A 17,581-nucleotide genomic window follows, 5' to 3' on the forward strand; every position below is an offset into this window, starting at 1 on the left:
TTAAAGATGGAAAACGTTTAAATATTTTATTATGTGAAACATTAATAAGACAAACATTGCTACTAGAAATACAAGTTCATGCCTCTTCCAGTAGTTCCAGGAGAATGGGAACAACCATTTGTACAAAAGTCAAGACAAAGTGCTTTAAACCAAGGAAAGATGTACAGTCATACATGGGGGGGAATAATAATGTCAGTGGTTATTGCATTGCTCAGCCCAGGACCAGACTGGACTTTCCTCCAGGAGGGTTTCTTCTGCTGGGTACAGCTACAGGGGCTGCTGGTTGTGCAGGTTCTCCTGAAGCCTCTTTCACAGGTTCTTCTGTTTCTTAAAAAAAAAATAAAAATGAGTGACATTAGACCCCCCCAAGGATTTGTAGGATGGGTTTTAACACAAATGCCAGATTCTACACAATGAGGACAAGCATAGTGTGCATTATACTCACCAGGTACTTCAGCTTCTCCCTAGAAGAGAACAGATTTATAATGAGTCGTTGAGAAATATCACAATGCCTTATACAAGGGCCGGTCAAACATCTGAAGTATGCCCCTGTCACCATTAACTTCCTACAGAAAGTCTTAGAGAAGTTTAGACAAGTATGAAAACTAGTCTTGGCATTGTACACGGGCAACCTCAGTACCTTATTGGTTTATGCAAATTCTGCAATAGCTTGTAGACTAATCCAAATATGCATCTCAAGCTACAGCCCCCACCCCACACAAAAGCTGGCAGACTATTAAGTCATTATTCCCATAGTCCTAAGTTTAGCAACGGCTAAAGTCATTCCAACATTATATCAAAACACATTCTAATATGGTAGGTGCCACAGAATAAACAAAGTGAAGAGACGATATGAATATTATATTTATGAAAATTTTCTAAAAAGATTTTTGGTATATAAAATAAATACCATGGGAGACTTGTAAAGCACACTACCAAAAAAATGCAGTGAGCTAAAATACAAATACAGATCTTTATAGCTCAGAGAAGTGTGCCCAATAAGGCATTAGTGTGCAGCGCACAGAATACTGTATTTTTCGGACTATAAGGCGCACCGGACTATAAGACGCACCCAGGTTTTAGAGGTGGAAAATAAGGAAAAAATATTTGAAGCAAAAAAGGTGGTAAAATATTTAACATAAACATACTATTATGTGTTATTATATAGTAGTATGTTATGTTGGAAGCTGCGGGTAGAAGATGGTGCTGCAGGACCAGTGTGGTGTCTGTAAAGTACTATATGAAGATGCTGGAGGGTGAGTAAGAATTAGTGACGCAGGGCTTTTATTTAAAGCACCACTCCAGCACTGAAAAATAACACTGGAGTGCTGCTTTGAGAGCCCATTGAAAGAACTATAACTCCAAGCATGTCCTGCAGATCCTATGGCATGCTGGGAGTTATAGTTCACCATAGAAGTGGTAGAGTGCTTTATTGAGTGTTGTAGTGACTAACCTTTTAATTGTGGCAGCCAGCCACACTGGTGAGGTAAAATGCTGGAGCATCCCATCCCATGACACCACAGAGCGCTCCCTCTTGTTGCCTCTCCATAGCACAGGAGTAACCTTGCAGATTGTTGTGTGGTGTCTGCAGGACCTGTGAATACATCAGAAGAGGGAGGGCTCTGTGCTGCCATGTGATGCTCCAGCCTGCCCTCTTCATGACAGGTCCTTGTGCTGGAGCACTCAGCATCCAGCACAGACCTGGCAGGCATGCAGCGATCTTGTCTCCTCTGGCCCCTGCTGCTGCCTCCACCAGACAGATCTCCCCAGCTGATGCAGGAATCCAGCACTGGGGAAACCATGTGTGTCCCTGTGAAGGAGTATTCATTTGCTGCTCCTGACTCACTGCTCAGCTGACAGGTGGGCAGGGAAGCAGCTAATGAATATTCACTGCACTTTAATGATCGGGACCATGTGGTTTCCCCAGCTGATTCCTGAAGCCTGGCAGGGACATTTTTTCTGCCTCCTGGTGTAGTCCCACTTGCTGCTGCCCCCTTCCCACCTTACATCCCTACCATAAGACGCAGCCACACTTTCCTCTCAAATTTGGAGGAAAAAAAGTGTGTCTGATGGTCAGAAAAATACGGTATATATATTTTTGTGTTATATAGTGGTGCTGTGTTTACCACATGTAGCAATATAGAGGCAGATGTACCCAGAAATGCAGCGTTACTTGCTATAAATGCCTGGGAAGTGAGAACACCACCACCCAATTATTACCCAGTGGGAAAATAGAACACAAAAGAAAGTAAATTACTTGCAAGTGCAGTTAAGAGATTTTCTGGATCTGTGCACTGTGGTAAGAGTGCCGTCTTGGCTCCCCTATGCCCGACAAGCACTGTTTCCCCCACCCCACACAAAAGCTGGCAGACTTAAGTCGTATTAAAAGAAATTTCTTTAAGTCCAACATTGATGGACCATATGAAAGGTTAAGAGATCAGTGGGAGGCAACAACAAATCCAGCAATACAGTGTACTACTCTGTACACTGGTCAGTTACTGCCAGAGCCAAGTTCTAGAGGGAAAATGTCAGTAGGATCAACCCTCCCAAGCCATCTATATGGGCATGCAGGTCATAAAGAGTTGAAGTCTACCCTCTTCTAGGGTTTCATCACCCATCCCCTGCAGACTGAGCCCTCGAGGGCAGGGTCCTCCCTCCTTATGTACCCGTGTGCCTTGTTATTTGCTCATGTTTAATGTATTTGTCTATATTTGCCCTGTATTCACATGTAAAGCGCCATGGAATAAATTACGCTATAAAAATGTATAATACGTCCATCCTCACTGCAAAGATTAGTCTCATTATAGCTACCAGTACAGCAGATGAAACATGTTCCCATTACAAAAATACATACAGCCATTAGCTCAGGTGCACCCAGGCTAAAAGTAGCCAAGCTTTGGATGCAGAGCATGTTTGATGCAAGCTCGCTTACATTCAATAGTCAACTGTGCTTTGGAAGCATGTGTTCACTGAACCATGAAGATTTACAGCATTCAATACATTCTAGGGGTGAGATTTCCCTTACGGAGACACTAGTCTCCGCAAGAGAAGTTGAGATGCCAGTCTGGAGAAACATGCTGTATATCTGTCTTGGCACGTGAGCTGTGGGTGTCAGGATGCATAGTGGGCATCCACCATGCTGTCACCTGCAGGTTTGATGCTGCATAAACCCTTAGTGCTGTCAGCTCTGCTCCCCCACTGTGCTGGAGATTGATAAAAGCATTGTGATGGATAACTGTACATCAGAACAGATCGGCCATTACAAGGAGTCCGCTCCGACAGGCAACTCCTGGTCTCACTGCAGTCACTACATATCTCACACTGGTTACTCCTTTTATTTAAGATACCCTCTGGAGGCAGATTGCCATGTAGATCAGTGTCCTGCCCATAGTCTAACAGATCATTTAGAACACAGGTCTTATTCCAGAGAAAGCCAGATATCAAGGCATCATGATATTCAGCTTCCAATGACATACCTGCCAATATAAATAGCTTTAGGGAAGGTCCTTAGGATCAGCCCTCCTAAGGCGTATTCTGAGAACACCCATCTACAGGCAGTTAGGGAGGTGAAAGGACTGCTTCTCTGACCCTCCCTGTGTTCAGTGCCAGTCACTGCTCCTTGGACCTATTTGGCTGCAGTGCTGTCAATGGTGGATTGCTGTAGACCCACTTGTGACATGAATTCAGCACTGCAGTCAAACACCAGGTGCAGCTTTACTTGTAGGAAGACAGACTGACAATCCCTTATCCCTGTAAACCATCAGGCACCAATACAAACTGACATTAAACAGGAAGGAACCATGTACAACTCAGATTCTAGGAAGTATGCATCATCCACATCAGCAGGACATGAGTTCACAGCGTGAATCATCAGATCCTTCCTTATGGAGTATGCATGACAAAGCAGGTCACCTGCAGCCACTACAGACTGGTCAGTTACAAGGACTTGGCCTCAGATTCTTCAGCAGCGTAAACTGCTCCCCCGCTACATATCCAGATAAGCCACAGCAACCTCAGCCATGCTTGAAGTCACAATTAAAGGGCTCAGAGGGACCTTGTCAGGATGATTTACATATGGAGTCAGTTGTACTTGAGAATTTTCTTTAAAAAAAAAAAGGAACAAAAAACCTTTAACCCCTTAGGCTAGGTTCACATTTTGTTATGTGAACGTGTTTAATGGACTTACTGTGGCATAATGTGGTGTAACAGTCCGTTAATACCGACTGATTGTAATGGCGAATGCATCGCTAGCGCAAGCCCACATTAGGCATGCGCTAGCGATGTGCTGTCATTTGAGTGTTGGACCGCGAACGCTGCTTGCAGCGTTCACGGTCTGTTCCTCGCTAGCGCAGATCCCTGCTAGCGGGATCGGCAAACGCAATCCCTTTTGGGACATTGCGTTAGCGCAGTCTGTAGTGTTATGCGCTAAACAGACTGCCATAATGCAATGTGACCCTTGCCTTAGTGATGGAGCCAAATTTTTGAAATCTGACCAGTGTCATTGTGGTAATAACTCTGGAACGCTTCAACAAATCCCAGTGATCGAGACTTTTTTCGTGACACTTTATAATTGTAAATTTAGGTCGATTGGGATTTTTTTTTTTTTTTTTAAATCCCAACACAACACCTATAATGTACCCTTCGGTGGTTAGCTGCAAAACAGATATCCACATACAAAAAGAGGCACCACACATTGATAATAAAAAACACTTTATTGATATCCAAAAAACTATAAAATAGCCTAAATAGGCAACAGGTGAGGGGTAACAGACAAGAAAAAAAAAAAAAGTAGACAACTGGCACAAGTTACAAAAAGTTATACATGCATATGCACACTGGTGTCCAAATAACTCGCATTACAAAAAAAGGGGGGCATGGTGAGCTTATAACAGCTATATATAGCGCATAGTACATTAGCAGGAGATGGTTACAGAAGCATCATACATAGAAATAGGCATGTAATCTAAATATCAAAGGCCAATGTGCCATGTATTAACACATGCAGACTATCCAGAAACCACCGCCTGTTATCAAACTATTAAGGTACCTTCACACTCAGCGACGCTGCAGCGTTACCGACAATGATGTCGATCGCTGCAGCGTCGCTGTTTGGTCGCTGGAGAGCTGTCACACAGACAGCTCTCCAGCGACCAACGATCCCGAGGTCCCCGGGTAACCATCGGGTTACTAAGTGCAGGGCCGTGCTTAGTAACCTGATGTTTACCCTGGTTACCAGCGTAAAAGTAAAAAAACAAAAACAAACACTACATACTTACCTACCGCTGTCTGTCCCCGGCGCTCTGCTTCTCTGCACTCCTCCTGCACTGACTGAGCACAGCGGCCGGAAAGCAGAGCGGTGACGTCACCGCTGTGCTTTCCGGCTGACTGACGCTCACAGCCAGTGCAGGAGGAGTGCAGAGAAGCAGAGCGCCAGGGACAGACAGCGGTAGGCAAGTATGTAGTGTTTTGTTTTTTTACTTTTACGCTGGTAACCATCGCTGGATCGGTGTCACACGCCGATCCAGCGATGTCTGCAGGGAGTCCAGCGACGAAATAAAGTTCTGGACTTTCCTCAGCGACCAACGATCTCCCAGCAGGGGCCTGATCGTTGGTCGCTGTCACACAGAATGATTTCCTTAACGATATCGTTGGTACGTCACAAAAAGCAACGATATCGTTATGTGTGAAGGTACCTTTACTTTGCCCACCAACACATATTTACCAACCAACACATTTACCAAGTAATGGAAGAGCCAGGAGTCCACCACACCCGACGCGTGTTTTGCAATGAAATGCTTCGTCCAGGGGTGGTGAGACGATGGAGAGGTACCTTTTTATAAAGCAGAGTGGCCACACATCAAACAGCTGTAAACAAAATCGCAAGTGCTGGAAAAATGGAAATGACATTGGCACGTTGCCATGGTAATTGTACACAGAAAGCATACCAGTCAGCGTAAAACCGCATTAAACGTGATCGCATAAAATGGAATATGCATTTAAGGTGCAAACCGAAGTGCAGTGTGCCATGCGAGTGAAAAATTGCAGAAGCTGTGATGCTGCGAGCACATCCGAAGGGAAGTACTTCTGGGTGACCAGCCATGCGCGGCAGTGTGACGTCAGAAGGTCAAACCAGGGATTGGAGGCCAGTGCATGGCGCCGCTTCCACTCGGTAACCCAGCAACAAGAAAATCATTGCTACGGATGTAACTGATGTTGTGTGGCCACTCTGCTTTATAAAGAGGTACCTCTCCAATGTCTCACCACCCCTGGACAAAGCATTTAGTTGCAAAATGCGCATCGGGTGTGGTGGACTCCCGGCTCTTTTTCCATTACTTGGTAAATATGTGTTGGTGGGCAAAGTAATAGTTTGATAACAGGCGGTGGTTTCTGGATAATCTGCATGTGTTAATACATGGCACTTTGGCCTTTGATATTTAGATTACATGCCTATTTCTATGTATGATGCTTCTGTAATCATCTCCTGCTAATATACTATGCGCTATATTTAGCCGTTATAAGCTCACCATGCCCCCTTTTTTGTAATGCGAGTTATTTGGACACCAGTGTGCATATGTATGTATTACTTTTTGTAACTTGTGCCAGTTGTCTACCTTTTTTCTTGTGTCTGTTACCCCTCACCTGTTGCCTATTTAGGCTATTTTATGGCCATTTATGGTTTTTTTTAGATCAATAAAGTGGTTTTTATTATTAATGTGTGGTGCCTCTTTGTAGGTGGATATTTTAAAAAAGTCAAATTTGAGAATGTAAAAAACCTTTGCAATTTTCAAACTTTGAATGATTATCCCTTTAATCCAGATAGTCATACCACAGCAAAATAATAAACAACGTTTCCACATGACTGCTTTACATCAGCACCATTTGTAAAATGTTCTTTTATTAGCATTTTAGGAGGTTTAAAAAGGTAGCAGTCATTTTTCAAGGAAGTTTACAAAAAATTTTTTAGGAACTTTTACATGTATGAAGTGCCTTTAGTGGTCCCATATTGGGAAACCCCCAGAAGTGATACCATTTTAAAGACTGCACCTCCTGACATATTGAAAACTCCTGTCAGGTAGTTTAACCCTTCAGGTGACTCAGGAATTAATGCAAAGTGGCATGACAAATGAAAATGTATTTTTACCACCTAAATGCAGTTAACTTCTGAACAGGTTACAACAGCCGACAGACTCTAAGGCCGCTATTTGGTCGTAAACTGCCATAGCAAACATCAGGACCACACAATCATGATCTGAGGGAACCAGTTGGGATAAAGAGGAAGCCCCCACACTGTTAACCATTTATATGATGTAGTCCCTATTGACAGCAGCATTTAAGGGGTTAAAGAGATTTGGACGGTGCAAACACTGATCGTGGCTAATTCAGCAAGTTGGCAGCTATAGTTTACAGCCACTGGATTGTCACCTGTATGGGGAGGCCATTCTCATATCTGAGGTCAGTTAAAAGATGTATTGGTGGTCATTAAGGGGTTAAAGGAACATTTACACTTCACTGTAGACACCAATTTCACTTATCTTGCCAAGACTCATTCATGATCATCTTAAACAGGCTGCAGATCACTGGATGATGAACACTTGCTCATCAGGTGAAGTTTTGGGGCAGCATCCTGTGTAATCAGGACTTTGAGAGCTATGGCAGCCCATGTGCACGTAGCGATCTAGTGTAGAGGATTGGCTGCAGTGTCAATTAGCTTTGATCTGCTTGTGTACACAGGCAAACCACCGCCAATCAGTGAAAGCTTCCTGGTCAGTGGTCACAATGCCAGTGGCCAGTCTCTAAACTGATCTTTGTGGGAATTTTACCCCAGATAATGTGCTTTGAGGGTGTCTATTGCCACAAACCATACACTTTGTTATACAAGCCATTTGCTTATAAGGTTAGCCTTCTCATCTGACAAGAGGCATCACTCTTATTGGGGACTAGGTTTTATACAGCCACACCACTACATGCAGGATCTATGCTCACCTAGTTGGTTTCATATACTGATTTTAGACAGTTTGACCAAAGTTTTGAAGTCCTGGATAAAGCAGGTTGTTGGCAAGAGTCGCCAGGATAAATGGGATCAGACAGTCACAACATGCCTGATCCTTGAACTACAAGCCACCCCGGCTGATGTTGCAGGTTGGGAAACATTTGAGGCAACCAAATATAGCTGGGCTGATCCCAAGAAAGCAATGTCAGCTGAAGCTTGCACCAACACTTGGAGACCTTTATAGACAACAGTTCTTTAGCAGCTACTAAAGTATATATTGAGCAATTTGTCACCCTGCTAAGATCAAGACTAGGATCTAACCATTTGTCATATCTGATAAAAAAAAAAAAAAAAAAGTATACCAACCATGTAGTCTGTGGCATCACTGTATTCATCCTGTGTACACGTTATGTGTGGATCGTCCCCACAAGCTGCACTTTCTGAAGCTCCTAGAAGACAGGACATCATTGTCACAGATTGAGTCTCAGAATCTGTCACCCAGATGGGTGTTGGAGAGAAGGCATTTATGAGAACTGTTGAGGCACATTACTCAGGAAACCACTAGCCAAGCTGAACTTGAGTCTAACCCGCTTTAGACACTTCCATAAGCCTACTCCTGGTTTTAGGAGTCAAAGCAGGGAATGTGATTTTCTCATGGCCGTTCTTCACTTACAGGAACAATCAGATGAACTCCTTGTGTCCTGCCCAACTTCTGCAACAAGTGTATCCATCAATTATGCTTGAATTTTACTTGAATGCAGTGTTAAAGCTTTGTTAATCCTAAACTTGGGGTTTCCTGCATTTGATACCGATGACCTATCCCAATAATGTTACCAATATTAGATGGGGTGAAGATGTAGAACCTGGCACTGCCACTGATCACCCAACCGATCAGCGGTGGGGTGCCTGGTGCTGGATCCTCAGTGTATGAACCCAGTTGTAGGTGAGCACTTTTAGATGCCGAGACAACTTTGAGTTTTAGGAGCCTGCATTGCGGGTTTAAGCAGGAATGGATTTTAGAGCAGTCTCAATGAAGTGGTGTTTAATTGTGGAGGTGCCACCAGTTGTGAGAATAGCCTGCGCCACCTTACATGAATAGCAGAATGCTGTACTGCATTTGTGTCAGTCCCACAGACTGCACAACCACCATGCCAGTCACTGAGGGAGCAGGTCATTCATATGTAAAGCAACCCCGTTCCCAGTGGGACCTCAGCAGTTACCTCAGCAGCGACCACACAACGACTTACCAACGATCACGGCCAGGTTGTATCGCTGGTCGTGATCGTTGGTAAATCGTATAGTGTAACGGTACCCTTACAGTTCACAGCTTCATACAGGAAGAAGCCAAGGGGCAGCATAGCTTCCCTGTAACCACTTTAAGAATTTTCACAGGTTCTTTGGAACTCTTAAAATCCATTCCTTCATATCAGTCAGATGCTGCAGCAAGTGAGTTCAGCAGCTCTACCCAAGCAGACAGTCACTGGCTACAGGGCTGACTTCACATCTGTGCTGGAAGCAGGCATTGGCAGGTTTGAGGTGCATAAATAAAGCGGCTAAAAACTGCAGGTGGTAACGGGTCAGAGCCAGAAAGCTCCCTTTAATAAATTCTGATAACTCAATGTTGGTACATGCTCTATTGACCATGCCCTGTCAGAACTGACAGTGAACCATTAGGGTTTATTTTATCGAGAGTTGACCCCCAAAACAAAGCAGTAAATATTCACCCTCCCCATGTCCTGCCCACTCCCTGCCACATGCTGAGGTAGTGTCTACAGTGGCGGCATCATGCCAACAGTGCACACCACCACTGAAGCCAGTCACTGAGTGCAGAGGTAGATGGCACAAGCCACTGAGCACCAGTAGTGGAGTGCACTGTCAATATGACATCGCTGCTACAGCCAAAACCCAAGCATGAGACTGCAGGACCCAGCGACAGCAAGTACCTGCTGTTAGTTTAGGCAATTCAAGAGGTTTCAGGGTTCACATTACTTAGTGGAAAGCCCCTTTAATAAATTCCCAGAAAAACTATACAGGTGCAGGCTTTAAGAAAAGCAGCTACATGATTGTCATTTTAGAAGAAAACCATAAGCATCCACATTATAGCTAGATATGTGCTGGTACAAGTGAGCCAACACGATTTATCAGAGCAACAGGCTCTTGAGTAGAGCAAGCAAAGCAAGATGTCAAAATTATGGATTACATGTGACCACCATGACGTATACAAGTCTGTCAGCCGCTCGTATACAGCACCGCCTTGTCACAGGAGGCCCACACCATTACGACCAAGCCAGTCTTCATGAGATACCGTTACCTTTGTTAACAATTCCAATTACACATCTTACCATCTCCAGTCCTGTAGTTAGCAGCAAATTAGAAGGAATCTGTCAGCAGGATTTCAAATCCCTAAACTATTTATATGTACATGTAGCTTTACAGAGACAAGTCCAGCAATACCTTTACATTGCCAGTCTGCTCCTCTGCTATAGGGAAATCAGCATTTGAATTGCCATCTAGATGTCTATGGTAGGCTTGAAGCCTCTGTCACTCCAGCTCTACTCCTCACCCAAGACCACCATCTCCACCTCCTGCTTGACCAAGTCTGCCATTTAAATTTAGGCAGAAGCCAGTGGTGGGTGGGGAATAGAGCTGGAGTGACAAGCTTCTCATCTATTGTAGCTCTTCAGCCTCATTTGCATCCCAAATCAAACACTATTCTCAGTGAGGAACAGACTGGTCAGGTAAAGGTATTGGAGTTCTATACAGATTCAGTCCTTCCAAACACATTTGGGAGGAAAAGCTTTGACTGATTCTGGTATGTGTTCCTAAATGCCAAATATTTAACGTTACCACCCTTCATAGTATTCCACCCTTATCTACATAATGAATGTCATAAATTCCAGGACACATCTAGTCAGTTCACCTGGAAATTGCTACTGCCGTCAACATCCATCTAATATATGCAGCATTTAACAAGGTGAGGTACACAGGAATAATTTACCAGGCTCAGAAGCACAGGATGTAGGTGCCGGCTCATTGTCTGGTATGCCAAATATGTTGGAAGCCATCTTGTGTCGTCTAGCAGGTTGTTGCTGCTTTGAAGCTTCAACACCAAAAGAGAAACTGGAGCCACCACCAGGAGGTCTCAGGACCCTGGAATAAAGATTTACTGGGATAAGGTGAAATAGCAAGGTGAAGTCATTGCACCCACCCAAGCAGTTTTTTGTTCACTCTAACAGGGGTTGTTTAGTGGAAAGTAGTCACCTACCCACAGAGGAGATAAGAGTTTAGATCAGTGGGGGTTCACACCAATCAGGAGAAATTCCCATTAGAACCAAGTGGCAGTGAACATACTCAAACCCTCAGTAGGACCATAGGGAGGCAGATGAGCATACCCAAACCCTCAGTAGGACCATAGGGATACAGATGAGCATACCCAAACCCTCAGTAGGCCCATAGGGAGGCAGATGAGCACACTCAATCCCTCAGTAGGCCCATAGGGCATTAATAGAACAGGTGCACTGCTGCTCTAGTCTAGTGGGGGTGCTGTGTACATGGAATTACCATATTGTTGCTTTTGGAGTGACAGAAGCAAGCAGCAGAGACAATGGGGCTCAGGGATTTTTACAAGTTAACTCAATTTTGTGCAAGTGTCTGGTCCTCTGAAGTAACTCAGTCACCAGGTTTATTTCCTTATCCATCTGAGCATCATGATGTAGGGGCATAGACACTGAATCCAGTGATGCCACTTACTAGGTGCCTAATATTTTGATAAAAATCCCTGTTTTATCTGCTGAAGATCTACCAGTTCTCTGAATGCTGAGCTCTGTACAACCCCACACCTACCACAGATTGGCAGCCCTCTAGCACTGCATAAGCAGAAAGCTGCTAATGGCTGAAGATGGGGTTACACAGCTCACAGTTATGGAAGACTACATCACAGAACTGAAATATATTGATCAGTTCTCAGATACTCACCATTGTTGGGTCCATCAGCAGGGCTCCCTGAAGCTCCTCTGGTCCTGGTGTGACCAATGTAGATGGCTCCTAGTTAGAGCAGTGGTATCAGCACTACAGCTATAGCCAAGACACTGGTACCAGAGCAACGTCAGGGAGTGCGTTCTATGCATTTTACATTGTTTGGCTCCTATTCTGTGAAAAGTCAAACCTACCTGAAAAGTCAAAACAATCCTAGTCTTATAAGGGGCAGTAAAATCCTGAAGTTCAGTGTTCCACCCATTAGGCCTCATTCAGACGAGATGATTGCTGACAGTTTAGCAGATATTAAAGCCTCAAATCCCAACCTGACCCAAACTTACAGCATCCTAGACCCCAATAAATGTTAGTTGGGGAGTCACGTGAAAGCCACATTTGGACCGGTCCCTTCATTACAGCCATCTGAGTGCAGCAACAAGCAGGGCTGTGGAGTCGGTAAGCCAAACCTCAAACTCCACAGTCCTGGCACCAAGTGGACCCTAGGTTGAGTAAAGCACTGAAGCAAGGTCCAGACCACGACATGTTGGCCTATGAGGCTGAGATATTCAGGCCAAGAGTCCTGCAGGTAGCCCATGCATCGTGGCCTGTATGACATCCGTAAGGCACCAGTGTGAACTGTGCCTTAATACAATGGTTCCTTCCTAACAGTTCTTACCCATTCAGTAGTCCTAAAATAAAGCCCCCCCCCCCCACAATTCCTGTGACTGAATGCCCATCCAGATACCATATAGTAAATTACACTGATCTGAAGCAAATCAGTATGAGAGATTAAATTAGATCAGCCATTTATCTTCACAATACGTGGCAGGACAGTATGTGTAGAGACCACCTTATTCCTGCCACACATTAAGCCCCATTAACATACCAGACCCCCACGCTGTGATCAGGATGCAGCCATGCTGGAGTAGCGCACATGTGACACTAGTACATTTCCTTTGTTAAATCTTCTCCGGGAATACAGCAGCTGATCCGCCTCACCCTCATAACTGGGCCAGATACAGACTACTCATCGCCTAGTAATTCAGCAGGGAGGAGGAAGCAGCGAGACCCCAACTGACAGCAGTACAAGATTCCCAGTGGTAACCCCACCCTGAAAGGAAACCGCAATCCATGACAGATGGAGAGAGTGCAGGATCACAGGAAAAGCCAAGTGTCAGCCTAAACTGGGGTCCTCCGGGAAATCCCACCAGACTACGGATTAGGGCAGAGCATGGATACGATGGCATCTACTGCAGCTCATCTCCACATACAGATGTTGGCAGAACCAGATGCCTCAACAGCTGCAGCAGGCTAATATTTTATTCACTATTAGATGTCAGATTTTTGCACAAAGACCAATATTCTCCCACACCCTGAGTGATGCCAGGGTACCTACTGATGTGGAGCACCCATTCTCCCAAAAGCCCCAGGGTACCTACTAGTGTGGAGCCCACCCTTCTCCCACACACCCCAGGGTACCTACTGATGTGGAGCACCCATTCTCCCAAAAGCCCCAGGGTACCTACTGATGTGGAGCCCACCCTTCTCCCACACACCCCAGGGTACCTACTGATGTGGAGCCCACCCTTCTCCCACACACCCCAGGGTGCCTACTAGTGTGGAGCCCACCCTTCTCCCACACACCCCAGGGTACCTACTGATGTGGAGCCCACCCTTCTCCCACACACCCCAGGGTACCTACTGATGTGGAGCCCACCCTTCTCCCACACACCCCAGGGTACCTACTGATGTGGAGCCCACCCTTCTCCCACACACCCCAGGGTACCTACTGATGTGGAGCCCACCCTTCTCCCACACACCCCAGGGTACCTACTGATGTGGAGCCCACCCTTCTCCCACACACCCCAGGGTACCTACTGATGTGGAGCCCACCCTTCTCCCACACACCCCAGGGTACCTACTGATGTGGAGCCCACCCTTCTCCCACACACCCCAGGGTACCTACTGATGTGGAGCCCACCCTTCTCACACACACCCCAGGGTACCTACTGATGTGGAGCCCACCCTTCTCCCACACACCCCAGGGTACCTACTGATGTGGAGCCCACCCTTCTCCCACACACCCCAGGGTACCTACTGATGTGGAGCCCACCCTTCTCCCACACACCCCAGGGTACCTACTGATGTGGAGCCCACCCTTCTCCCACACACCCCAGGGTACCTACTGATGTGGAGCCCACCCTTCTCCCACACACCCCAGGGTACCTACTGATGTGGAGCCCACCCTTCTCCCACACACCCCAGCGATGCCAGGGTACATACTGATGTGGAGCCAGCCTCAGGCACAGGAGTCACATTACCCAGACAGGACAGCTTTAACTACCAGATTAACAACACCAGGAATTACACAGACCGACAATGCAGATGGAGAGCAGTAATGCTGGCACTTGTAGTACAGCCAGGAGTGAATTTCATGCAACAGACAGCACAATGACCAGGCGGCTCCGCACAGGGCATGCACATACGTTACCGCCAACCCGCCCGCCCGTTCACCGCAATTAATATCAGTACCTGGAGCTACTGCGGCTTTCCGGGTCGAGCCCTTTGAATGTAGAAGTCGTTGTCATTTTGTCTGCCGGTAGCTACTAACAAGCAAAGTGAAACGTTACGGCATTTATATATCGGGTTACGCCCCTGGTGGTGTCTTATTGGTCGCTTCGAACCGTTACTCCTCCTCTGATTGGCTAGCAGCTGTACTCTGCATAGACTGTTGGCCATTACTACCGCCACTCTAGTATCAGCTCCTGATTTCTGCGCATGTGACGTAAAAATCCCGCCCACTGACATTAAGTGACCAATGAAAGGAGAAGCCGGTCTCTCCTCCGTGCTTTTATTGGCTCATGAGCCTGTCGGTCATTTTTTTCATTCTTTCTTTGTGAGTGAATGCTGGTGGCAGTGTGAGGTCACTGGGAGGGAGAGTGGTCCTGCAGGAAGGAGTGGAGGAAATCTGGGTGGGGTGTCTGGATTCCAGCTCATCTGAGGCCTTCATTAGCAATTAGTGGCGTGTGGACGGTGCCGGCTTTAGTAGGGGATTTCCAAATGGGCACAGCGGAAGCAATGGTCCAATGCCCCCATTGCTGTTAGGGCTCATTAAGGCTACGTGCACACATTGCGGTTTTTAACGGGTCCGCAACAGTTTCCATAGCGTTTACAGTTACATGTAAACCCTATGGAAACCGCTGTGCACATGCTGCGGGAAAAACCACGCGGGAACGCAGCGGTTTACATTCCGCAGCATGTCACTTCTTTGTGCAGAATCGCAGGGATTCTGCACCCATAGGAATGCATTGATCCGCTTACTTCCCGCATGGGGCTGTGCCCACCATGCGGGAAGTAAGCAGATAATGTGCGGGTTATACCCGGGGTGGAGGAGAGGAGACTGGGAACCATATTTGTGTAAAAAAAAAAGAATTAAAATAAAAAAATAAGCTATACTCACCTCCCAGCGCTGCACGCGGCCGTCCGGTCTCAGGGTTGCTATGTGACCAGGACCTGCGGTGATGTCGCGGTCACATGACCGTGACGTCACGAAGGTCCTGGTCGCACAGCATCTTTGGAACCGGACCGCCGCCTGCAGCGCCCAGGAGATCAGGACGTCAGAGGGTGAGTATATCATGATTTTTTTTATTTTTAACATTACTATTGATGCTGCATATGCAGCATCAATAGTAGGATTAAAATCCCGCAGCGGAACCCTCAGGACAAACCACGATAAATCTGCAGGGATAACCGCAGCGGGTTTGCCCTGCAGATTTATCAAATCCGCTGCGGGAAAACCCGCAGGGACCCGACGCAACGTGTGAACATAGCCTAATAGGGTATGTGCACACGTTGCAGATTCTCTGTGGATCCGCAGCGTTTTTTGCGGTGCAGAAACGCTGCAGATCTGCAATTGATTTACAGTACAATGTAAATCAATGAGAAAAAAAAAATGTTGTGCACACTTTGCAGAAAATCCGCTGCGGAAACGCTACGGTTTAAAAGAAGTAGTATGCCACTTCTTTTTTGTGAATCTGCAGCGTTTTTGTACCCATTCCATTATAGAAAACCGCAGGGGTAAAAAGCGCAGCAAATCCGCAAGAAAACCGCAGCAAAAACACACAAAAAACACTGCGGAACTGCAGGTGCGTTTTCTGGCAGGACAGGCAGAATCCGCACCAGAAATTCCTAAACCTAATCTGCAACGTCTGCACATAGCCTAACGGGACGTTCGTATGTGCTGCAGCGCTCCGCCATGTGCAGGGCAAGGGGTGACATCCACAGCAGAAATCGTAATGCTGCACGTGTCATCAGGGGTGTAATTAGGCAATGAGGAGCCCTGTGTCCGCCACAGTCCACATGTAGTTGCTTTTCTGCGTGGCTCAGTGGGAGTCTGCGAAGATCTATAACCATGTGTTGCACAGTGGCATGTAGGGTGCGCGTCCACGGGCTGGATTAGCTGCGGATTGGATGCTGCATACAACTGCAGCGTTCAATCTGCAGTGTCCAGATGTTACAGCATAGTGGAGGGGATTTTATGAAATCCCATCTCCACTATGCGTGCGAACACGCACCCGGCGGCCCTGCGTTTACAGATGTGCGGCGCGTCTTTTTAGAATGCAGCATGTCTGTGTACCTTGTGGCGACGCTCCGTCTCCGCCTCCGCAAGGTAAATAGCAGGGCCCTATGAATGGGGTGAGAAGATTCCGGATGTGTGCAATGAATCACCATGCGTATAGAAGGGTGCGGCGGTTTGGGCAGAGCGAGTTTTCCGCTCCGTCCAAAGCGCCGGCAATCCGGAACGTGGAACCTTACCCTAAAAGTTTGAGCACCGCTGGTCAAAGGGTATGTTTCCACGGTCAGGAAACACAGCGTCCACATGTAAGGGTATGTGTCCACGGTTAGGAAACGCAGCTTCCACATGTAAGGGTATGTGTCCACAGTCAGGAAACGCAGCTTCCACATGTAAGGGTATGTTTCCACGGTCAGGAAACACAGCGTCCACATGTAAGGGTATGTTTCCACGGTCAGGAAACACAGCGTCCACATGTAAGGGTATGTGTCCACGGTTAGGAAACGCAGCTTCCACATGTAAGGGTATGTGTCCACAGTCAGGAAACACAGCGTCCACATGTAAGGGTATGTTTCCACGGTCAGGAAACACAGCGTCCACATGTAAGGGTATGTGTCCACGGTTAGGAAACGCAGCTTCCACATGTAAGGGTATGTGTCCACAGTCAGGAAACGCAGCTTCCACATGTAAGGGTATGTTTCCACGGTCAGGAAACACAGCGTCCACATGTAAGGGTATGTGTCCACAGTCAGGAAACACAGCGTCCACATGTAAGGGTATGTTTCCACGGTCAGGAAACACAGCGTCCACATGTAAGGGTATGTTTCCACAGTCAGGAAACACAGCTTCCACATGTAAGGGTATGTGTCCACGGTCAGGAAACACAACGTCCACATGTAAGGGTATGTGTCCACGGTCAGGAAACGCAGCTTCCACATGTAAGGGTATGTGTCCACAGTCAGGAAACACCGCGTCCACATGTAAGGGTATGTGTCCACAGTCAGGAAACACAGCTTCCACATGTAAGGGTATGTGTCCACGGTCAG

At 46.6% G+C, this 17,581-nt stretch overlaps 1 protein-coding gene across 3 annotated transcripts; it reads right to left on the reverse strand.

The window, feature by feature from the left end:
* Positions 1 to 14,640, reverse strand: JPT1 (Jupiter microtubule associated homolog 1). Of its 3 annotated transcripts, none has more exons than XM_069752159.1 (5): positions 14,495 to 14,640; positions 10,989 to 11,140; positions 8,357 to 8,439; positions 446 to 464; positions 1 to 321 (listed from the first exon to the last, which is right to left on the reverse strand). In XM_069752159.1, the coding sequence occupies exons 1-5, from the start codon at positions 14,548 to 14,550 to the stop codon at positions 212 to 214; spliced, it is 420 nt and encodes a 139-aa protein (XP_069608260.1). In that variant the 5' UTR covers positions 14,551 to 14,640; the 3' UTR covers positions 1 to 211. The 3 variants fall into 3 exon arrangements, with proteins under 3 accessions (XP_069608260.1, XP_069608257.1, XP_069608259.1); XM_069752156.1 differs by having other exon boundaries at positions 1 to 327; positions 14,495 to 14,639; XM_069752158.1 differs by lacking the exon at positions 14,495 to 14,640 and adding an exon at positions 12,849 to 12,966 and having other exon boundaries at positions 1 to 327.
* Positions 14,641 to 17,581: the final 2,941 nt, after the last annotated feature.

The sequence above is a fragment of the Ranitomeya imitator genome, chromosome 2, assembly GCF_032444005.1.
Source record: "Ranitomeya imitator isolate aRanImi1 chromosome 2, aRanImi1.pri, whole genome shotgun sequence".
Classification (NCBI taxonomy): Eukaryota; Metazoa; Chordata; class Amphibia; order Anura; family Dendrobatidae; genus Ranitomeya; species Ranitomeya imitator.